Genomic DNA, 22,706 nt, shown 5'->3' on the forward strand with positions numbered 1-22,706 from the left:
TCACACCCAGCACCTTCAAACAGCATGTAGCCAAGCCCCAGAGGCAGAGCCACTAGCCAATTTGCAGCTGACCATAGATGCATGCAGGAATATAGAACTGCCCAGACTAAACTGCCAAATGCAAAATCACGAGCTAAATAAATAGTTGTCATTTTAAGCCACTAAATTGTGGGTTGCTTTGTTAAAAGCAAAAGTCAACTGATAGAAAACCTAACCAACACACAGAGTACATTCATTTGATTCTCCCTTCACCTCCTTTCTGTCCCTTCTTAATCCCAAAGAACAAACGGGTCAAAGTCCAAGTTTGATTTGCAGTAGGAAAGCTTTATTAGAAACTTGAGATCGGGCAGGGAATGGGGTCAACCCCAGACCAAACAGTTGAAGAGAGATCTCCCCAACCCTCCCAAGGGAGGGAGCCCATGGGCGGCCAGAGGTACACATGCCCACTCAACCCAGTTCCACATGAGCTCTGGGCCTTGTTGCCAGCTATTTCTGATGCCAGAAGACAATGAGCAGGCTTCATCTGGGGGCTGCCTGTCTGGAGAATACTTGGCTGGGGCAGGGCCAGGAGAGTTTACAGGAGCTCTAGTATCGAATGTGGTAGCCTGTGGAGAGACAGAAGAGAGGTAAGAGTGTGAAGAGAGAACCTAGAACAAGAGACTGGGACTTAAAGAAAGGTAGACAAACTGGGAGCAAGAAGATTGGAGCTCAAATAGTTGGAAGGACCTTGGGATCCCAGTGGCCTCCATCTCATTCCTAAAGCTGTCCTGCAGCCCTAACAGATACTCTCCCATTTCTGAAGATGAAGGCTCATGAGCCTGGTCCCTCCTCCATTCAACAGATTTATTAGTAAATTTCTTAGATATTGAGGCAAGGATGGCCCCAGCCCATACATGCACATCCATGGCCCTGCAGTGCCACTTGACACACAAAAATCATACCACCCACCCAAAGAAGGACAGCTCCCGTGCACTTGAAGGCTTCTTGGACCTAAACATTCCCAGTTGTGTTATCCAGGCTTTTACTACAATTTCACATTAAATTCTTGTTTTATAAATTTCAGCATACACAAGGGGAAACTTTCTCTGAGCTGGAGACCACTTCACTGTGTGACTCTCCTACATTGAGATTATTGTGTTCAGTATATGCCCTTTTAGACGGTTGCACCATATAACTGACTTGTATGAGCTAACCACTGACACCTGAACCTCATTTCTACTTGAACTGTTGCTGATCCAGATCTCCCCATCCTCGTGATGATTAAAAGTGCTGGCTGTGAAGACCCACAAAGCTGAGTCCCTCGTTTATTTTTTGTATTATCTTGAATAAGCTACATGTCTTCTCTGAAACTCATTTTCCTTATCTCCAAAATGGGTATAATAACAATACCCACCTCATAGGATGTGGTGGGAAGTATGTAAGATAATGCACAACTCCCAACCCATCTCCTATGCCATTGAGACTCAAGCCATGTGTAGATTTTGTTCTATCCTCACCCAAAGCTCAATAAAAATGAATGATAATTCAGAAACAAGGGCAAGTCAGACACCTCACTAGTGACCTCCCTAAAATCTAGTACTCTTCAGAATATGCATTCCCCAGAAAAGCTCAAAGATACTCAAAAAGGGGTGGTACCTTGACAGCTTAACATCTGTGCCTCCCTGACCCCACAAGCTAGAATTGTCCCTTACCTTGTGTATCATCACATTCACCAGATTTGGAGGAAGAGGACTGGACCTGAGATGATCTTCCACTTCCACCTTTTGATCCACTTCCTCCTCCGTAGCTGCCACCACTTCCTCCTCCAGATTGACTTCCTCCTCCGTAGCTGCCACCATTTCCTCCTCCAGATCCACTTCCTCCTCCATAGCTGCCACCACTCCCTCCTCCAGATCCACTTCCTCCTCCATAACTGCCACCACTTCTTCCTCCAGATCCACTTCCTTCTTCACAGCCACCACCTCTTCCTCCTCCAGAACCACTTCCTCCTCCATAGCTGCCACCACTTCCTCCCCTGCCTCCACTTCCTCCTCCAGAACTACTTCCTCCACCATAGCTGCCACCACTTCCTCCTCCAGAACTACTTCCTCCACCATAGCTGCCTCCACTTCCTCCTCCAGAACTACTTCCTCCACCATAGCTGCCACCACTTCCTCCTCCAGATCCACTTCCTCCTCCATAGCTGCCACCACTTCTTCCTCCAGATCCACTTCCTCCTCCATAACTGCCACCACTTCTTCCTCCAGATCCACTTCCTTCTTCACAGCCACCACCTCTTCCTCCTCCAGAACCACTTCCTCCTCCATAGCTGCCACCACTTCCTCCCCTGCCTCCACTTCCTCCTCCAGAACTACTTCCTCCACCATAGCTGCCACCACTTCCTCCTCCAGAACTACTTCCTCCACCATAGCTGCCTCCACTTCCTCCCTTGCCTCCACTCCCTCCTCCAGAACTACTTCCTCCACCATAGCTGCCTCCACTCCCTCCTCCAGAACTACTTCCTCCACCATAGCTGCCTCCACTTCCTCCTCCAGAACTACTTCCTCCACCGTAGCTGCCACCACTTCCTCCTCCATGGCTGCCTCCACTCCCTCCTCCAAAACTACTTCCTCCTCCATGGCTGCCTCCACTCCCTCCTCCAGAACTACTTCCTCCACCATAGCTGCCACTACTTCCTCCTCCATGACTGCCTCTACTTCCTCCTCCAGAACTACTTCCTCCACCATAGCTGCCACCACTTCCTCCCCTGGATGCTCTTCCATGACTGCCTCTACTTCCACCTTGCTGTATACTTCTGCCACTTCCAAAATGACTTTGTCCAGATTCATGAGATTCACTGAGAAGGAAAGATAACACAGAGAGAAAAATGAATGACCCTACATACATATTCAAGGGTGGATCTGGACAGACTCAAGACCCAAATGTGAGTCTCCCTAAGTTTTCCTTCTGCAAGGCAGAGAACAGGCTGGGCTGGCACCACAGTTTAAGAGGAGAGCCTCCCTCTCCCTGGAGTAAGGACTAGTCCCTTCTCTCTTTGTTACCAACTTCCTTTTCCAAAGCCTTTGAGGTTCTCCTAGGATGAAGAAGTCCCCAACCCATCAGAACCCTTGTGTACAGGAACTTCTCCAGACACCAGGGAAAATGTGGTGCCAGGGACTTAGAAATTACAGGGATTCCACAGAGTCCTGGGGAACCTACAAGTCCTCCTGGCCACCCTCAAGGAGACTGCGGTAGGTCTTAATTTCCTGCTCCAGCCATGTCTTGATGTTGAGCAGAAGGCTGTATTCCTGATTCTGGCACTCAATTTCTCCCCGGATCTCAGTGATCTGGCCCTCCAGGCTCCTGATCTGCTCCTGCAACTGCTGCAGCTGGCCACAGTAGTGGTTCTTGGTGTCCTCCAAGGACTTCTCCAGGGCCGATTTCTAGGAGGCAGGAAGAGGCTATAAGAGGGATGTGACATCATAGCTCTTCCTTTCCCACTCCTAGGGATCATACCATGCCTTCAGTGCCCCATCCTGGAAGAGGTTCTAAGAGCAGAACTACCAACCTTGCTGAGCTGAGACTGCAGCTCAATCTCCATCTCCTGGATGCTGTGCCGGAGCTGGGTCACCTCCTTGTGGTTGGACTCCATCTCCTGGCCACTACTCATCACTTCCTGCTCCATTTGGCTCATCTGAAAACCCAGGAACTCAGTGAGAGTCAGGCTGGACCAGAGGCTGCAATGGGAAAAGTTCTGCCCCACTCACCAGGACCTTTGCCTCTGTAGCCAAGAGTGAGACAAAACTAAGGACAAATCATCCTGAGTTCTGGGTCTGCTAGCCAGCTAAGGTGATCCAATTCTCTCAACTTAGCTTCCCTCTTAGCAAGGCTTCAAGACTCTTCACACTTGTCCCCAAACCACCTTTCTAACCTTATTTCAAATTGACCCTCAAACACACACACACACACACACACACACACACACACACCACAGATCATGCTCTCATAGGCCAGGGGCTATGGTCTATGCTAGGCATTGGAGGCCCAAGGAGGTTCTGTGTGGCATGAGAGGCACACCATGTACCTCTACTAGATTCTGATGGCACATAGCCTTACATGAGTTGTTCATGCTCGGCCTTTGTTCACATATGTATTCACAAATGTAATAGATAATTGAAAGTAAATGTTCAGTATGTAACAAACTGTTCACATATGTAATAACCCTCTTGAGGACAGCAGTCTCATTTTGGCTCATCTCTGGGACATCAGGACTTCACATAAAACCTGGCACTGACAAGCTACTTAATAATTGTGTTTGTGGTTAATAAATGAAGATGGATAGATAACAGCTGGACTAAGAGATGGAGGAATGGGGGAATAGAGAGATGGGGTAGAGGAATGGAGAGATCCATGGAAGAGAAAGAGAATGTTGAATGGGCAGCCCATTCTCACCTGAGTCTCATATTGCTCCTCAATGTCCCTACGATTCTTAGCACTGATTCGCTCATACTCCTCACGCATGTCATTGAGGATCTTGGTGAGATCTCTGCCAGGAGCAGCATTCATCTCCACATTGACAACTCCAGAGTTCTGTCCAGTCAGCTGGCTCATCTCCTGCCAGGAACCAAGGAGATATGAGGTCAAAGGGTGGGATCCTCTCCACCAGATCTTAGCCGTCCCCCTCTGCTTCCTCAGAGATACAAAAAGGAGGCACAGTTGTGAAGGCAAAGCCCAACCACCACCATAGGCACTCCTAAGGAGGCACTGGGAGTGTCCTCAAAAGTCAAGAAAAGGGTGTCACCCAGGCAGTGCCCATAGCTATCCCTTCACTGTCTCTGCAACTTCTGTTCCTCCTTTTTCTCAATAAGCCATAAGAAGCCAGGACCATACATCCTCATGATTCTTCTTGAGGGCAATCATTTCCTCCTGCAGAGACTCATACTGCATCTCCAGGTCAGACTTTCGCATGGTCAGGTCATCCAGCACCTTCCGCAAGCCATTGATGTCAGCTTCCACTGCTAGTCGCAAGTTGTTCTCTATATCACACCTGCAGAACATCCACAGGTAGGGAATGAGCAAGAGGACACCAGTCCCAAAGGGACTTTCAGAGCACTAGGGGGTGGAGGAAGATTGATGACAGCATAGGGAGTGGGAGCAGGGCTCACTTCATCCTGATGTCATCCAATGTCATTCGAGTGTTGTCAAGATCCAGGAGGGTCTTATTGTTGTCCGCTGTGATGTTCACAATCTAAGAAAAAGAGGAGATGGCATGGAACTCATGCTCCTTTTCTATGACTCATTGCTAGGAGGGCAAGAAGCCAGGCAAAGCCATAAGAGATGAGAACCCCATCCAGGAAGATGCTTAAGAGGTAGAAGGAGCTTCCAAAAGCTGGTACACAGCACAGACCTCTCACAGGCTTCAGCAAGGATGTTCAGTGTTCATTCAACAAATATTTGAAGATTTACTACAACAAACACTGTGAGGTCTAGACATCAATGAGATATTGCTCCTCAGGGAACCCACAGTCAACTACCACATCCAAAGTATCATAGAAGAGCTCAAGGAAAGGAGAGATGACATATGGCTATGGCACTGTAAGAAAGACTTCAGGGAGGAGGTAACAATAGAATTGATCCCTGAAGGATAGCTAGGATTGCACATGGATAAAGTAGATGGGAGAGGTGTGGGATAGAAGAAACAGGATATCTAGAGGCTGTTTAGCAGAAGTTGTAAATACAAGGGAGATAGGCGGGAACAGCAAACTATAGCTAGACTGTGAGCTCCTCAAGACAGAGACCAAGTCTGGTACATCACTATGTCTGCCACGGGCAACATGGAAGGCAGTTATTCATTAAGTTGAGTGAATGAATGAATAAATGGATAGATGGACATGTGGATGGATAGATGAGTTGATATATGGATGGATGGTGGGAGGATTGGTATATGGAGGCAGCGTGTGGGGAGATGGAAGAGTGGATAGATTACTTCCATCCCCAGAGTTCTAGATCCTGTTATCACTTAAACTAGCATGTGTACCTAGGTCCAACAAAACTGGAAAGATCAAGACAGGCCTCTATAGGAGCCCAGGAGAGGTAGGAAGGAATAGATACAGCTTCTAGTTTTTCTGCTCTAAATTCTTAGGGAGTGAGAGGAGAAACAGGAACAGATTTTCTCCTCCCTTGAGCCATATGATCTACCAATTTGGGGCAGCAGCTCTCTTACCTCTTTTTTCCATGATTACAGAAGTTTTAAACCAACAGAGACCTAAGAGCTGGTCTGCCCATCCTCTGTATTAAATGCATAGAACAGGTCCAGAGAGGGCATCAGGTCTCCCAAGGTCACATAGTGAATTGATGACAGACCCAGGACCACATCCCTGGCTTATAAAGGGGAGTGCCCCCATCTCTATTCCCTCCCCACTACCCCACTACCTCTTGGCCAGTCTCCAAAAGGAGACCCCCACATCCAGTCCCAGGCTCACCCATGTTAATCTAAGCCTCTTCACTGCTCTGCTCAGACTCTGAAAGTTGGGAACATGATGATTAAAGCCTAGAGCACAGGCCAAAATCCCAGCCCTGGTGCCATCAAGAACCAAACTCTGTTTCTGATGAAAGTATAATGTTTCTGGGATCCCTGGGTGGCGCAGTGGTTTGGCGCCTGCCCGGGATCGAATCCCATGTCGGGCTCCCAGTGCATGGAGCCTGCTTCTCCCTCTGCCTATGTCTCTGCCTCTCTCTCTCACTGTGTGCCTATCATAAATAAAAATAAAAATTAAAAATTAAAAAAAAGAAAGTATAATGTTTCTTTAAAAAATGGATTCCTTGACAATGATCTAAGCTTAGAGTCTAGCATCTGACTTTTTTGGAAGATAAACCATGTGAGTGTATGTGTATGTGTGTGTGTGTGAATGTGAGGCAGAGAGACCAGGAGAAAGGGGTCAGAGTTTCCCCACCTACCTGGTTCTTGAGGTCTTCAATAGTGTCATAGTAGGGGGAGTAATCCCTATGGAAGGCCCTAGGCCCCTGCTTGTCATACCACTCCCGGATCTTACTCTCCAGTTCCTTGTTGGCATCCTCCAGTGCCTGCACCTTATCCAAGTAGGAGGCCAGCCGGGAATTGAGGTCCTGCATGGTGGCCTTCTCATCAGCACCCAGAATACCACCAGCACCACTATCAAAGCCACTGCCAAATCCCCCAGGCCCCCCAAAGCCTCCTCCAGAACCACCACTAAAGCCCCCAAAGCCTCCTCCAAATCCACCCCCAAAGCCTCCTCCAGAACCACCACTGAAGCCCCTAGAATGTCCCCCAAAGCTACCAGCACTAAAACTGCCCCCAGATCCTCCACCGTAGCTAGAGCCAAAACTGCCACCACCTCCCCTCCCACAGGCCCCAGAGCTGCCCCCTCTGAAGCTACTAGAAGAGCTGAATCGGCCCCCTCCGCCACCAGCCCCTGAAAAGCTGCTGCGGCTGCAGGAGAACATCTTGCTGCCCCCACCACCCCCAGAGCTGTCACGGCTGCAGTGAGAGGACAAGAACTGTCTGCAATTCATGGCTGGCTCTGCTGCAGCTTGTGGGACAGGAAGTAGTCGTCCGAGTGCTACTGGCTCCCGAGTGCAGGGTACAGAGCTGTCCCCAAGGCTTCCTACTTATACCCCCAGTTGATGATGGCACGCCTGGGTGTGCCTCTGTCTGCACCAGACCCCTCCCTCACAGACCCAAAGGAGGTCTGGGATCAGAAGGCGGCAGGGCTGCCCCAGGCTCAGCGTCCTTTAGCGACTGCCAGGAGGCAGCCCAGCCTCTCTCCATTGTGTGGGGTAATTTGGTGATATTAGGCTGTCAGGGGCACCATAAATCACCTCTGCTGCCAAGGGGGTGACCTAGATCCTAGAGTTTGGTCTCCAGCTGGCCCAACAGCAGAGACTTAGCTGAGACTTAGCCCCTCTGGGATAGAAACTCCCAGGAGTAGAGTCATCTCTCCCATTGGTGATTATCATTGTCTGCGCCCCTTGCTGCTCCCACCCTGTGCCCACTGTGGGTGAACGAGGACTGGAGTACTAAGGAGTTATTTGAAGGACGGGGGAAGCGCCGCCTCTGCCCACAGAAAGCTACCAGTGAGGGTGGGAAGCCCAGCCCCTGCCCTCTCAGAGCCCCAGTCTGCTGGGGAGCCCTGTCCTGGCTCTCAGAGACTCTGGGTTGATGAAGGAGACAAGTGGCATGACACAAAGGCCACAATGGTGACAAAGCAACATGCCTACCAGGGCTTGGAAACAGAAAGTAGGGTTCATGCGAAGGATGCAGAGAGGAATACTGAAGAAATAAAGTGGTGCTGATGTTGACTGACCTTTGGGCGGGAAGGCAAGGGGCTCAACTGTCCTGGTCCTTCAGCAGGAGCCCAGCAGGAACCCAGCCCAGGTATGGAATTGACCTTGGTTGATTGCCTAGCCTTTCCTGAGTCCCGGGAGGGATACAGAGATGTGTGGCTTTTCCAGTCCTCCTGGAATTTGCAAGCCCCCTGCTCCAGATGGAAAGACAGAAGCATGTTCTGGTGAACAAAGCCAGAAGACAGAGGTGAGGAGGCTGGCAGCGGGGCCGGGGCGGGAGTGGGTCCCTCTGGTGCCAGACTACCAGAGTCAACCCCTGCTCCCCACTCACGAGCTGTGTGATTTTGGCAAGTTATATACTCGGTGCTTCTACTCCCTTCTCTGTAAAAGGATGATGTTAAGGGTGTGCTGGTCTCCTAGGAAGAGACACACAAGAAGTGCTGGAGAAATGGTTTGACTGCCTCTGATCACTCAATCCCAGAAGTCCCTCTGGACTCTGCCCTCACCTGGATTTGCCATCAGCTCATAGCTGCTCTTCCTGCTTTTCTCGATTCTGACTTCTCCTTCATGCAGCAGCCAAAGTGGTCTTTCCAAACCTGGGTGTGACCACATCACTCCAGTCACTTCCCTTCACATCCAACATAAGGTCTACCTTCCTGGCACTCAAGGCCCATATCAATCTTTCCATTCTGGCCCTATCTGCCATCATTCCCCAGACCCGTTAACCAAATCCTGCAATACTCCCAAACACCCTCCAAACCTCAGATAATGCTCAGGGCTTCTGGCTTGCTCCAATTCAAACACTCTTCCATCTTTTCTACCCAGAGACTCCTCCTTATCTCTGGTGACCCATCTGTGTGCCCCCCTCCTCCATGAAGCCTTCCTGTGTCCTCTTCCTCTGGCTTTGCACTTTGCTCCATTGCTCATCTTATACTCATCCCAGTGCCCAACACCATGCCTTGTCCAATGCATACAGAATAAAAGAAGGATAACCAATCATTCCAAGTAGGACAGGCCAAGAGCTAAAGGTGAGAAGAGATGCCAGGTGGTCGGTAACAGTTTCTGGAAAAGGCAATGACCTCTGGGCTGTAGCTACAGGTTGTTCAGGCTTCATAAAGGACCAACATTTCTTGAGATGCTTTTGGGCGACACATGGAGACTCTGTTAAATAATATTGAGTCACTTGGTGAGAAAAATATTCCTATATCTATTTCTCAATCTTCTGGTCAGTCAAGGAGAAAAATCTCAGGTAGACCCAACAGCCCCTTCAACATACCTCCCTAGTTGCCAATCACCATTTCACAAACCAAAGCTGGCCTTGGGCACAGAACCTGTAGAAAGCAACAGCATCTGGTTAGAAGTGAAGTATTTATTTCTATTATTTCTTTCTTTTTCTGACCAGTGATTCTCATTTTCTTTTTTTGGTAGTAATACGGTGGTATAGGATTTCCTTCATAAACATGTATTTGTTGACATGACATTTAGCTGATGTACCAAAATGCAGTAACTACTTAAATGGTAGTACACAATATTAATATCAAATATTAAATGTCAAATAAAAAATTAAACAGGTAGTACACAAAATCTTGAAGGCATTTTGTGAATGCCTAATGCAGGGGGAAACCCTTAGATCAAGGTTGGTGGCAAGCATGTTGTTGGTAATACCTTTCCCAGGTTCCTGCCGAGCTCTGCTGGTGAGCCCAGCACCTGCCTGCAATGTGATTGGAGATTTAGGAAGACTTTATCTTTTTTTACCCCCTCCCCTGATCTCCGGGTGATGTTGCCACCCCAGGGTGTAAACCCCAGGTCTAGGGTACCCTAGCCGAATAGAGGAGGAGTTGGCAGAGCTGGGGTGAGCAGGGGAAGCAAGAGCCAGCAGAGCAGCATCTCTGGGGCCCTGTACATGCATTCTCTGCAAATGCATTCATGTTCGGGGCTGGTGGGGGGGTGTCCTAAACATCTGGGTCTGACTCTGTCAGGGCAGTTGAGACCTGCCTGCCTGACCAGAAGCTCCTAGCTGGGGTACCTCTACCCAGCTGGCTCTTATGAGAGAGCCCATTTCCAGGCCTGGTCCCAAGCCCTCCAACCCCTGCCACCTCCTCAACTCACCACCCTCCAGCTGGCCCTAACCCCCTGAAGCTCAGAGCAGCAAGTGGCAATCCTCAGAATTCCATTGCAGCTACCCAGGAAGGCTGGGCTGCCCGTGGGGATGCCCATCTCCCAGGGTGCCAGTATGGTGAGGACTTAAGAGGTCATGTGCTCCAGGCAGACTATCATATCTGGCTGTCCCCCAAATTTCGGACTTATGGGGCCAATTTTCTACCTGCACAAGGAAATCCTAGTCACTGCCAGCCTCCCTGAGTGCTAAGAGGTCAGGCCTTTCTCCCACATCTGGCTGTCCCTGCACATCTGCTCCAATGCTTGCTACCCTCTCCTGAGCTTTCACTCTCTCTCTCTCTCTCTCTCTTTCTCTCTCTCTCTCTCTGCTCTCTCCATCCAGCACTCCTCACTGGGGCTCAGGGAAGCAGTGGGGTGGACAGAGCAGGGGCTGCCTCTTAGCCCCATCCTCCCTACCCTGGGGCCTGGCCTCAGTCTCCTCATGAGAAGCCCTCCCATACACAGTGTCAGGGGCCATAAATACAGTGCGTGCATCAGGCCTCATCTGGAGGGATCTCTGGACAAATGCCCAGCTACTCCCCATGTGCGGCCCTGCTTCCCACATCTGTCAGTCCTCTCCACATCGAGCCCTACTTCCAAGGTCAAGCACAGTGCTTGCTGTGGCCAGAAATGAAGCCCTCCTCTGGCGCCCTCCCCTGGGTGCCATCCCTTCAAGTTTAGGGATAGGGGAGGCTCACCAAGCCCTGGACAGAGTAACTGATTTCTTCAGGGCCGTGTGACATGGCTCACGCTCCTACCCTCACAGGGCTCCAGCCCTGCCCTCTGAGTCCTACTTGAACACCTCCTGCCAGAAGCCTCCAGCACATGAGTGAGGTGCAGCGCACATCAGCTCAGGACACCCTGGTGCCTGAGACCCGGAGAGGATCCACACTGCCCTTGCAGCTCCATGGGCAAGGCTGCGGCCTGCATCCACAGGCCCTGCCTGCACAGTGAGAGGAGTGGGACAGAAGGGGCCGCTCCAACTAGGCGAACAGAGGAGAGACACCTACATGGTGTTGGCAAAGGGCAGGGGGCAGGGGACAAGGATAGCCATTCCCCAGCCACAGGAGCCCTGCTGCTTGCCTGCAACCAGCAGCTCGCAGCCCACACTTGCTGTGTCACTGAGCCCCAGGTGGGGCCCAGGGAGCACCCTGAGTCATCATGCATGGCTGTTCTGGGAGGCAGGCGTGGGCCAGTGGGCCAGCGCCTCCATTACCCATCTAGCTAGGCAGGGACTGCCCATGGGCTCAGGGCCAGGCACCTTCACCTGTTTGCCAACACTTCTTTCCTCACATGTCAGGCACCTGCCACCACCCTACTTAGCCAGACTTAGACCCCATGACACCAGGGACTCTGGGCAAGGGTGCGAAGACATACCTAGCAAAGACGCTCAGCACACCAACTTTTGGAGCCAGACGGGTCTGAGTCTAAAGCCAAGTTCTTCCACTCATTTGGGGAAAGTTGCTTCCCCTCACTGAATCTCAATTTCCTCATTGTGAGTTTGGATTCCTCTTTTCTTGAGTACTTACTATATTCCAGGCATTGTCCTGAGTGCTGGGGAGAAAGTGGTGAGCAAGCCAGACATAGCCCCTACCTTCTTGGGCAGTTATGGGATAAAACAGACCCCCAAGAATAAATGTATAATTCAAAAGTAGGGTGAGTGCTATTGGTAGGGAAATGGGGAGCATATGACAAAGGTGTGGCCCCATCTGAGAGATCGGGGAGGGTCTCCTTGGGAAAAAGACACTTCAGTGAAGGGTGAGTAGGAGTACCCTTGAGAAGGCATAGAGAACATGTACAAATATCCTGAGGTGAGAAGGAACAATGTGACTGCAAAGGCAGAAAGCCAGTGTGGCTGAAGGGCTGATGGTGAGGCTTAAAAGAGATAATGTAAAACTACTTATGTGGGTCCAGCGCCTAGTGGGACATTTTCTTGTCACTGGCAATGTACCATCCCCTTAACTTCCCCTGGAACCCTTTGGACAACTTGGGTTCTCAGCCCTCTCTCTTGTTACCAGTCTACTCCTCTGGTCTGTTGAGTCCCTAGTAAGATCAAGGACCTGCGCTCAGTGGGATTGGAGAGGAGGTCACATGAAGGTTGGAGGATCATGATTTCTTCCATCAAGGGACCTCTAGGGCTCCAGACAAGAACACCATTGCTTTGCCTGTCCTGCCGTATTTAATCCTCACAATTGTTTAATGAAGTAGATACTCATTTTTAAATCATTTTAAAAATGACTAAATTGAGGCTCAGAGAGGCTAAGTGTCTTGGCCACAGTCACAGAGCTAAACAAACAGAAGGTAGAACAGGGTTTGTCCTGCAGTGAGTGGGAGCTAAGATGGGCACAAGGCTTGGGGTTCCCTCTCTCCACCCCCCAGCCTCACATGCCTTCTGGGGCCCTCTCTACCTTTCTCCTCACTTGGCCTTTCTCCTTGTTTCAGGCTGGCTCAATGCACCCCCATGTTCCTCCACACATGAAAGAGTAAATTTCAATAAATAAGTGTGAATGAATGAATAAATGAATGAATGATCCTCACTGCCTAGTCCTAGCCCAACGCCTTCACTATCTTGTCTCCTTCTGTCTGACTCTATCTATATGCATTTGTTTATATCTCTTTGTGTCTGTTTTTACCCTTTCTCACATGCCAAGATGCCGCAGAGTTCATAAGGGTATGTCAAAGGAAAAGGCTTCCTTTCCCAGGCCTGGCCCTACAGCTGATGGTACCACACAAGGAAGCCCCAGCAGGAAATTATTGGCTCAGCAAAGGGAAAAAGAGGAGCTGCTGGTGCTTATCCTGTCTTCTCAAGGCCAGGCTATTGCCCTGGAAGTCCCTAGCATCCCCTTGTCCCCTCTGTGGCAGCATCCAAGCTCAATGAGTTGGGCCAGGCCAGGACATCAGGACCTGCCCCCTCTGACACTAACCCGTAGGACTAGTTGGCTACATTACCCAAACGAGGTCATCAGTGGCCTTGAGGAAGAGCCTTTCACCAGATCAGGTAACCACAGGGCGATGTGCCACTTGGGCCCATAAAGTTCCCTGGACAAAGTTGAGTTCCTCTCACAATAAAAAGAGTCCCCAAAACTAAAGAGGACCCAGTATTTCAAGGTGGGTCCATCCCATAACACAAAAACCTCAGAGTCAGCTAGGAAAAAAAATCATAATTGTCCCGTGAGGCTCTCAGCCTCATCTCATCCCTGAGAGAGAACACAGCAGGAATGAAGCACAAGCCTGGTCAAGGATCAGAGACCAGAGCACCTGGTCCACTTTCAGTCTGTATGACTTAGAGCAGGCCACTGTTCCCCCGAGGTGAAGAGGTTGGAGGAGCTGTCTCCCACACTCTTCCCGCACTGTCCTTCTGTACTCTGAGAGAACGGGAAGAGAGGATCACTCCTACCAAATTGCTTAGGCGGGAAGAGGAGCCAGAGAGGCCATGTGACTGCCCCAGGCCTCCCAGAGGCAATTCCTTCTGCCTCCACTAGACTGTGCTGTGGAGTCACTGTCCTGGTTTCCTATCATTCAGATCTGGGGGTGGCGGTGGGGGAGGCAGTCTTGCCATCCTCAGGCTGGCCTGGGTCCTTAGGTGGGTTCTTGTGGTCCCAAGCCTTGTGAACAAGAGCACTGGTCAGCAGCAGGACCCACAGTGTTGACTCCATTCTTCCCAGCGCAGTATGGTGATAAGGGACCTCCGAGAGAGGTGGACTCCATGTGGGACTCTGGTAGGGCAGCCCTGCCTGCTTTTTTCCTCTAGGGCCCAGACATGGTGGAAGCCCCTCAAGGCCCACTGTTTGAGTTCCTCTCCTCCCACTATGGAACCTGCTATGGCCCACTATGGCCTCCAGCTGCCATCTTTACCATCAAGTGAGCCCACTCACCCTATATTTCCTTCAAAGAGAAATGGCAACCAGTCAAGAGGAGGGGAAGCTCACCACACCACACTCAAGTCTAGAAAAAAAAATCTCACATGCTATATTGCTCTAAATCAGATCTTTGGGGGCTGGAAGCTTTCATCTGCCACCACCTCCACAGCAGAACGATGCCTGGGGATTCTTACACAGTTCAGAACATTCTAGACTTCAGTATTTCTCATGGATGACTGCTGATAGGCTTTGTTCTTTTTCCAGGTCCATGTGGCCTCCCAAATGTGAACAACTCCCCAGAATCCTATCACACATGAGTTCATTGGCCAGTTAGAAACACTAGTCCCTAGGGTTCAGCATTCCTAGGGATATCATGTGGCCCTCTGCACCAGGGTCCTATCATTCTTAGGGCCACAAAACCATCCCTTCCCAGTATCCAAGGAAAGTCCTTCAAACTCCCTCCTCCCTGAGTTGTCCCCTCATACCTCCGAAACTAATCATTCATCTCCAGAATGGAGCACCCTCCCCCAGAGATCACCCCAGATAAACCTTCTTAATGCCAAAACTCAGGGGAAAAAACATCACAGAGTTTCAGGAACACAAAGCAGGCCTCTCTTCCCTGGGGTGAAGATGAGGTGAAGAGAAGAAACCAACATCATTTCATTCCAATTCCTAATAATTCACCCTCTTACTATACCATTTATAGAGCACCAACAATGTGCCAACTACAATGCTAAACTCTTGGCCTGAGTGAGATCATTCAATCTACCATTGACCTTATGTGGTAAGGGTTTTCATTTCCCATTTTGTAAAAGAGGATCTTTTCCAAATTCTTCCAGGCTAGTCAAATGTGTAAGCCACGACTCCAACCCTGGGTGTCTAATTCCAAAGTCCAGGCTTTTATATCCCTTGCCCTCAAGAACTAAGTGTTTCTTTAACCCCAGTCCCATCCTTGGCTCCCCCCCCTAGCAATTTCATTCACATAGCCCAATGAATGAGCTCTTGAAATTGACACAGTGACTAGTCAGCTCTTTCCTAGCTGGAGGCAATGGGCCCTACCCACCTCTGGAATCTTCACTATGCACTCAGGTGAGATCCTCACCTTCTTCCTCCTTTTCCAGCCCCCTACAGAATGAAGAAGACACTTTCTACCAGAGAAGTCTCCTACAACCTACAATCTGGTTCTTAATGTGCATTCACTTACTGGATTCCCATATTAATTCTAAGAAGTTGTGTTCACCATGCCTACTAGATAAGTGGGGAAAGTGAGACTCTTCAAGATCACAGAACTAATATAGAACAGAGCCAGAGTTAGAATCCAGTCAAACTGTTCCCTAAGCCTTTAAAACTGCCCTCATCATAGATGGAGAATCTCCATACATGAGAGGTAGCTCATCCAGTATAACTCACTGTCGTGCCCTGAGCCTGCACTGTGCCAAGCACTGTGCTAGTGGCCTTTATGCATTCTTCCAGCAAATCCTCACAAAACACCCATGAGGTAGGTAGTGTCATTGTGCCCACTTTACAGACATGGAAACTGAGGCTTGAAGATGATAATGAACCTGTGCTAATGTCAACTTATAGCAGACAGGATCAGCCCCAGCTCTAGAGGCAAAAGCAGGTGGGATGGAGGGAGACAACCTCTCAGTAAAGTATGAGCTCCTACTGGGTTTGTGGACCTCCACTGACGAGCTTTAGGGGACCCATGAACCTCATGAGTTATGTGCAAATGGGTTTGTGCTTATTGGGCTGGGGGAGGAGAGAAGATCTATAACTTTCAATATATTCTCAAAGAAATCCCTGATGACCAAATTGTTTTTAAAAATCTTGGGATCCGTGGGTGGCTCAGCAGTTGAGCGCCTGCCTTAGGCCTTGGGCATGATCCTGGAGACCCGGGATCAAGTCCCACGCCGGGCTCCCTGCATGGAGCCTGCTTCTCCCTCTGCCTGTGTCTCTGCCTCTCTCTCTCTCTCTCTCTCTCTCATAAATAAATAAATAAAATCTTTTTAAAAAATCTTTAACCTGCCACAGGCACTCAATAATATTGGCAAGTATAAATAAACTAATGAATAAAAAAAAAAACTAATGAATAAATGAGTACGTGAACAAGTGAGTGAGTGAGTGAGTGAGTGAGTGAGTGAATGTTCCTCCATGCCCTTGGAGACACTACAAATGACCTAGGACACACATCTATCAGTATGTTTGGAATGGTGAAAGCCATCCCAGGACCTGAGCCCAGTCTGCCTCCAGCCCTTTCTCCCAATCCCAGAGGCCACAGCCAGGTGTTATGACAAGCTCCAAAGAGATACTTCCCCCGCTCTCTCCCCACCCCCACTCCAAACAATGACCAGGCAGAGGCGGGAGTTGTGCAACTGAGATAATAAAGCTTTATTGATTGCCAGGAGGGGACAAGGATGAGGCAGGACTCAAGTGTGGAGTGCTTAGGGGGCAAGAGAGGGGATTCCTCAGTGAGATCTGTTCCACATAGAGGAGCCTCCTAGGCCTGGGCAACGCTGAGCAGCCTCAGTTCTTGGTGCGAAGAACCTGTTCGTGGGTGGACACCACCTTGCCATCGTGCACATCCATGACCTTGGTGCGGATCTGGCGACTGGAGGAGGTCACTGGGGAAAAGGAGAGAGAGGGTGTTACCAACAGTGGATAGGCAGTGAACTATCTCCCTGCTGCTCTCTCCCCTGATTATCACTTCACTCACTGCTCTTATCCCAGCACTGATACCATCAACACATTTTTTTCAGACTAGAGTTCCCTAAGGTCAGGGACAGAGTCTGTGTCCTCAGACTGGGCTCCTAAGAACTCAGACCAGACTGGTTCTGTCCAAATCAACCCAAGTGGACTGGTATCCACAGGAAATGTCCCGTGGGGCCCTGTCCGTGGTGCTGACCACCTAACTGTGGGGTACCAGGTGACAGAAGTAAAAAGTGGAAGCCACTAGCTCCAAACGCTAAGGAAGATTTAGAAAAATGGCTTCATCTACTCAAGAAGGTTTATAAGGAATCCTGGATGAGAAAACTCTAGCTCAACCCCTCAAAAAGCCACCTCCCTAGACCTGCTGGGAGACAGGAGGTGATGATGAGTTCAGGCTTGAGGAGGAGGAAGGTCTTACCATCTCTGGAGGACTGAGAGCCAGAGGAGAACTGGGAGGACGAGAGGCTATGAAGACAGAAAAGGGCAAGATCATTAGACATATAGGGTAGAACAGATGAATAGTGAGGGGGCAGGACTGGGTTGGAGGGCAGTGCACTCACTGGGCATCCTCGCCCTCCAGCAGGCGGCGGTAGGTGGCGATCTCCTGCTCTAGCCTTGTCTTCACGTCCAGCAGGATCTTGTATTCCTGGTTCTGCTGCTCCATCTCGCAGCGTAGCTGGGCCAGCTGCTCCTCCACGTTGCCAATCAGGTCCTGGATCTGGGCCAGCTGCATGCAGTAGCGGCCTTTGGTCTCCTCCAGGCTGTTCTCCAATGATGCTTTCTGTGAGGGAGGGAAAGATCAGGGATCAGTGAGGGTAGTCACTCGCTCCCTCCTAGTCCTGAGTCCAATGCAAGCCTAGCAGTTCCCCTACCATGCTGAGCTGGGACTGCAGCTCGATCTCCAGGTTCTGCACAGTGCGCCGGAGCTCGGAAATCTCGCTCTTGCCGCTTTGTACCAGCTCGCTGTTGGTGGCCACCTCGCGGTTCAGCTCCTCTGTCTGCAGAAAAGAAAAGAAAAGAATAAAGAATAAAACATTCACAGCAGAAGTTCCTGGAAAGTGGGTCTCCTGGGTCCCTTCCACCCAGGATGATACCCACCTTGCTGAAGAACCAGTCTTCGGCATCCTTGCGGTTCTTCTCTGCCATCTTCTCGTACTGGTCGCGCATCTCGTTCAGGATGCGGCTCAGGTCCACACCAGGGGCGGCGTCCATCTCCACGTTGACATCTCCGCCCACCTGGCCTCTCAGAGCGTTCATTTCCTGCACAACCAAAGCATAATCCACAGTCAGGAGCCTCACTCTGGAGGCCAGTTGGGGTTCCCAAGTCAGAGGTGTTCCTGGCCTGAGCATTGCCCTCCCCCAGCTCAATTCCATCCCTTCCTCCCAGCTCATCTTCTATGCCAGCTCTCACCTCCTCGTGGTTCTTCTTCAAGTAGGCCAACTCCTCCTTCAGGGTCTCAATCTGCATCTCCAGGTCAGCTCTGGACAGAGTCAGCTCATCCAGCACCCGGCGCAGGCCATTTGTGTCGGCCTCCACGCTCATGCGCAGGTTCAGCTCTGTCTCGTACCTGGAATGACCCGAGAGAAAAAGAATGAGACACCCATCCTGGCCACATTGAAGGCTTTGTTCTCTGCCCCTGCTGCTTCTTCCCATAGCCAGCACCCTGTGAGTGGTTTAGGGAGTCAGTCTTGAAAATAACATGGTTGAACACAGCACCCATTGATAGCTCAGATCTGAACATTCCTGGGGCGAGGGAATAAGGCAATTCCTCATGCTGTAGAATTAAGGGAGGGGAGATGCTTCTGGTCTCACAACCAATAGCACACAGGCTTCCAAATGTGACTGCCTCCTGCACTTCGAGGGCAGGTGGGGAAGTAGGGAACACCTCTCCCTAAAGCAATGGCACCCAAACCTGGCTGTGGATCAGAATCACTCAGGCAGCCTGTTAAAAATAACTGAATCAGAACTCCAAGGGTGGGGCCCAAGAACCTTGTATTTTTACAAGCACCTCAAGGGGTTTTCACGTGGCCGTCCTGGCAACTTATCGGCTCTGTTAGGGAACCCAAAAATGCCCCACCCTGGGGGGATTGGACATCCTGAGCCAACACTGCAAACTCACTTGGTACGGAAGTCGTCAGCAGCCAGACGGGCATTGTCAATCTGCAGGAGGACGTTAGCATTGTCCACAGTGGCCGTGAGGATCTGCAAGTGGAAAGGATGCAGGTCATCAGACAAATGGACATCACTAGCCAGACTTACTGCAGCCTGTGTACATCAGGCCTTTGCTTTCCTGCTCTCACCTGAGTCCCCCTTCTCCCAAAAGCCTTTGCCACAACAGTCTAAAGGACAAGTTTCAGTAGTCCAGCTTTGACCCAGGGCTTTGCTGACTCCTGGTCAGGAAAATGGATAGAAAGAGCCCTGGCCTTGGAACCCAAAGCCCTGGAGTTGTGGGTCCTGGTTCTACCACTGATAAGCTGCAGGGCCTCAGTTTCCCTACCTACAGAGTAGAGGAGTAACCTAAGGTTCTCAAGACTCCCTCCCTGGTCTGAATTTTCCTCTTTAGGCACAAGCCAGCCCTGCCAGTCTTCACCCATTCCTTTCCAAGCCCACAAGAGCATGGGATCTCAGGTGGGGCTTTCCCAAAAGAGGAGACCCAAGCCAGCACGGGAGATAATAGAAGAGACAGAAGAACAAGAACAAAGATCGAATCCTGGATTGGCTGGAGTTCACCTCCTTCATCATCTCATTTACCTAATCCACAAGAGGCATCAGAACCAGACACCAAGAAAAGTGGGCGGGGGGGGGGGGGGGGAATCCCAGGGTAAGGTTGGAGCAGGGGGTGAGGGTGGGGCTGGAATCAGGTGACACAAGTCCCCCAGTCTCCCTCCTGCACAGGGCGTGTAAAGTGGATCGCCACTGATTGTCTCTGGGGTTTTTGCGAACCCCCTGGCTGTGGGGAGAGGCCAGTGCCAGGGCTCATGGGCGGCAGCCACCACAGCCCAGACTAATGAGCTAATGAGTGGTTTGAGTGTCTAGTCTGCTCCCGTTACAGCCTTGCTCCTCCCCTGTGCTGGGGAACAGGTAGCTGCCTCCTGTACGAGCAAGTGGGCACAAGGGTTCTAGCCTCAGCGCTGCCATTGATTTGCTGTGTGGCCTTGAGCAGGTCACAGCACCTCTCAAAGCTTTGACTTCTTCCTCCATGAAATGTAAAGGTAGGAATCCCTAGTCTCACAAGGTCTGAGGTCTGGAGCCCAGAAGGGCATGAGCGAGGCCCGGGACCCACCAGCCCTGCCGGACGTGTTTGGAGCAGAAGGGATCTGGGTTGGAATCTGCCCTGTCTAGGAATCTAAAGATGCCAGCGGCCTGAGGCATTTCTTGCTCCGGAGTGAGGTAGCTGGAATGGCAAGTCCTGCTGCCCAATCCACACACCTTGTTCCTCAGGTCCTCGATGGTCTTGAAGTAGGGACTGTAGTCCTTGGTCTCAGCGGGCCGCTGCCTCTGGTACCAGTCGCGGATCTTCACCTCCAGGTCCGTGTTGGCCTCCTCCAGGGCGCGCACCTTGTCCAGGTAGGAGGCCAGGCGGTCGTTGAGGTTCTGCATGGTCACCTTCTCGCTGCCCACCAGGAGCCCGTCACCACCACCGAAGCCACCCCCAAAGCCAGCACCAAGGCCACCCCCAAAGCCAGCACCAAGGCCACCCCCGAAGCCAGCACCAAGGCCACCACCGTATCCTCCACCAAAGCCGCTACCCAGGCCCCCACCAAAGCTGCTGCTGCTGCTGAAGCCACCACCATAGCCGCCCCCCAGGCCACAGGCCCCCCCGGAGGAGTAGCGGGAGGTGGAGACCGACAGGCCCCCGTAGGCGCTGGGGGCCCGGCAGGCGCCTCCAGCCAGGACAGAGGACATGCGGCTGGAGCCGCCCCCGATGCCGCAGGAGCCCTTCATGGAGCTGGAGGAGGTGAACTGGCGGCTGCAGGAGGTCATGGTGCCGGGAAGGAGGTGAGCGAGTGAGTGAGTGAGCGAGCAGAGGAGAGAAAGGTGCTCAGGTAAGTTGGAATAGGATGTGGGTGCTTTATACTCCTGAGTAGGGGGCGGGACTGGCACTTTCCATTCCCCTTGGCTTTCATCACTTACAGGCCAGTGCCAACTCCCCGTCAGATCCCTCCCCTCCCCCGCCTCATCACGTCCGTCATATTTTACTGGAAACTCATTGTTTGGGGTGTTTTTGGTTTCTTGTCCCGCCAGGCGTGATTCACATAGGAGGTGTGGGCCTGCAGGCTACACTTTCCCATCTGGCCCTGGGAGCCACAGCCATCAGAAGCCTGCATGCTAGGCTCGGCCAGGTGGCAGCGAGGAGGGCCTCTGCCCCGTAAACCTGATGACCTGTCAGTTTCCCATTAACAAGGTGGGCCTTTGACATCCACCTAGAGGAAGCCCATCACTCCAGGTGGTACCTGGCTGCAGAAATGCCAGCGTGGCAAGGTTACATGAGGCACAGGGATGCCCCCTCAGCAAGATCATCTATAAAGAGACCAGAAGCTCTCGGGGGTCTCTCAGATCTGACCTCTTAGGCTGTGCTGAGAAGCCTGTCACATCCCTGAAACATGCCCCGCCAGTCAGGTGGCTCAGGCTTCCACCCTGACACCTTTCCCATTAAAGGGAAATCCAGGCAGCTTTCCCCAGCCCTGGGCACAGCCTCCGAGATCTTCCACACACCTGTGGGTGGGCCCGTGGCATTGGGTGGCCAAGAGCAGGTGGCCAAGAGCAGGTGGCATCACAGGCACAGCCAGAGACGTGGTGAAAAAGCAGAGTCAGATGGCATCCTGGCTCTGCTATGTAACCCTATGCTGCCTCAGTTTACTCATCTGTAAAGTGGGGATAAATATCATCTGCCCTGCCTAATGCAGAGTCAGCTCTGAGAATCCAAAGTGGTAGTGTACGCGAAAGGGTTTTGTAAGCCAAGTGTGGCGCAAAGTCTGGTTAGCACTGTATGCTAGTCTGGGCCCAAAGAGGGTGGAGCAACACCCCTGGAACAGGACAGGAAGGCCTTTTTCCTTCTAGCCCCAGGTGTCTCTCTGCAGTGGAAGAGGCTGGCCCAGGCACCCTTATGAGCTGGCCCAGGGGATTTCGGGGGGGATGCAGACACTGGGAGTGGACTTGAGGGGGGATCCTGACTCCCGAAACATTGAGGTTCAGAGGGACATTTCCAGGGGTCCACTTGGCTCTGCCTTGGATATTTGTATATAGGGGCCCTCAGCTGCCTGACGTCTCCCAGACAACCTCCAAAGCCACACCCCCTCCAGCCACACCCCGCCCACCCGCCAGCCAGCCAGCCCCTCAGCTCTACGGACCCCAGCAGGCATGTTGGGAGGAATGCAGTCGTGTCTGGGGCTGTCTGACGCGTACCATCTCCCCAGACAGGCCCCGACAGCCCCCGCTGGAGGCTCCAACGCTCTTCTTAGGATCAACTGCTTCCACAAAGGAAGCAAAACCTCCTTCACCCCCCAACCCCAACTGCCACCAAAGCAGACACCAGAAAGCACCCCCTCACCAGGGCTTAGGAGCTTGGGAGACAACGCTGAGACAGACACTGGAGGCTGTGGGCTCCTCAAATCTGCCGCCCAAGGACTCTCAAGGATGTGAGTAAGTAAGGGCCCCACCTTGCCCCACCCGCCCCTGAC

The 22,706-nt window shown here is 51.5% G+C and overlaps 2 protein-coding genes across 2 annotated transcripts; both read right to left on the reverse strand.

Moving 5' to 3' along the window:
* Window positions 1–585: 585 nt before the first annotated feature.
* KRT9 (keratin 9) lies at window positions 586–7,530 on the reverse strand. The gene is made up of 9 exons (XM_041727050.1): window positions 6,937–7,530; window positions 5,145–5,227; window positions 4,870–5,026; window positions 4,432–4,593; window positions 3,548–3,673; window positions 3,199–3,422; window positions 2,457–2,836; window positions 1,692–2,381; window positions 586–605 (listed from the first exon to the last, which is right to left on the reverse strand). Exons 1-9 carry the CDS (start codon window positions 7,528–7,530, stop codon window positions 586–588), a joined length of 2,436 nt encoding a protein of 811 aa, XP_041582984.1.
* A 9,152-nt stretch (window positions 7,531–16,682) lies between these two features.
* On the reverse strand, window positions 16,683–21,066 carry LOC121473461 (keratin, type I cytoskeletal 14). The gene is made up of 8 exons (XM_041725868.1): window positions 20,455–21,066; window positions 19,145–19,227; window positions 18,436–18,592; window positions 18,123–18,284; window positions 17,897–18,022; window positions 17,585–17,805; window positions 17,443–17,489; window positions 16,683–16,939 (listed from the first exon to the last, which is right to left on the reverse strand). Exons 1-8 carry the CDS (start codon window positions 21,007–21,009, stop codon window positions 16,842–16,844), a joined length of 1,449 nt encoding a protein of 482 aa, XP_041581802.1. The 5' UTR covers window positions 21,010–21,066; the 3' UTR covers window positions 16,683–16,841.
* Between the last annotated feature and the right edge of the window lie 1,640 nt (window positions 21,067–22,706).

This window comes from Vulpes lagopus, chromosome 12, assembly GCF_018345385.1.
Source record: "Vulpes lagopus strain Blue_001 chromosome 12, ASM1834538v1, whole genome shotgun sequence".
NCBI classification, from domain to species: domain Eukaryota; kingdom Metazoa; phylum Chordata; class Mammalia; order Carnivora; family Canidae; genus Vulpes; species Vulpes lagopus.

Coding starts and splice junctions, on each gene's coding strand:
- KRT9 (XM_041727050.1), bottom strand. CDS start 7,530: ATGAATTGCAGACAGTTCTTGTCCTCTCACTGCAGCCGTGACAGCTCT. Junction 4,594..4,869: donor TCAAGAAGAATCATGAGGAT/GTATGGTCCTGG, acceptor GGTTCCTGGCAG/GAGATGAGCCAGCTGACTGG. Junction 2,837..3,198: donor GAGGGTGGCCAGGAGGACTT/GTAGGTTCCCCA, acceptor TTTCCTTCTCAG/TGAATCTCATGAATCTGGAC.
- LOC121473461 (XM_041725868.1), bottom strand. CDS start 21,009: ATGACCTCCTGCAGCCGCCAGTTCACCTCCTCCAGCTCCATGAAGGGC. Junction 19,228..20,454: donor TCGAGGACCTGAGGAACAAG/GTGTGTGGATTG, acceptor TTCCACTTGCAG/ATCCTCACGGCCACTGTGGA. Junction 17,490..17,584: donor CTGGAGGGCGAGGATGCCCA/GTGAGTGCACTG, acceptor CTGTCTTCATAG/CCTCTCGTCCTCCCAGTTCT.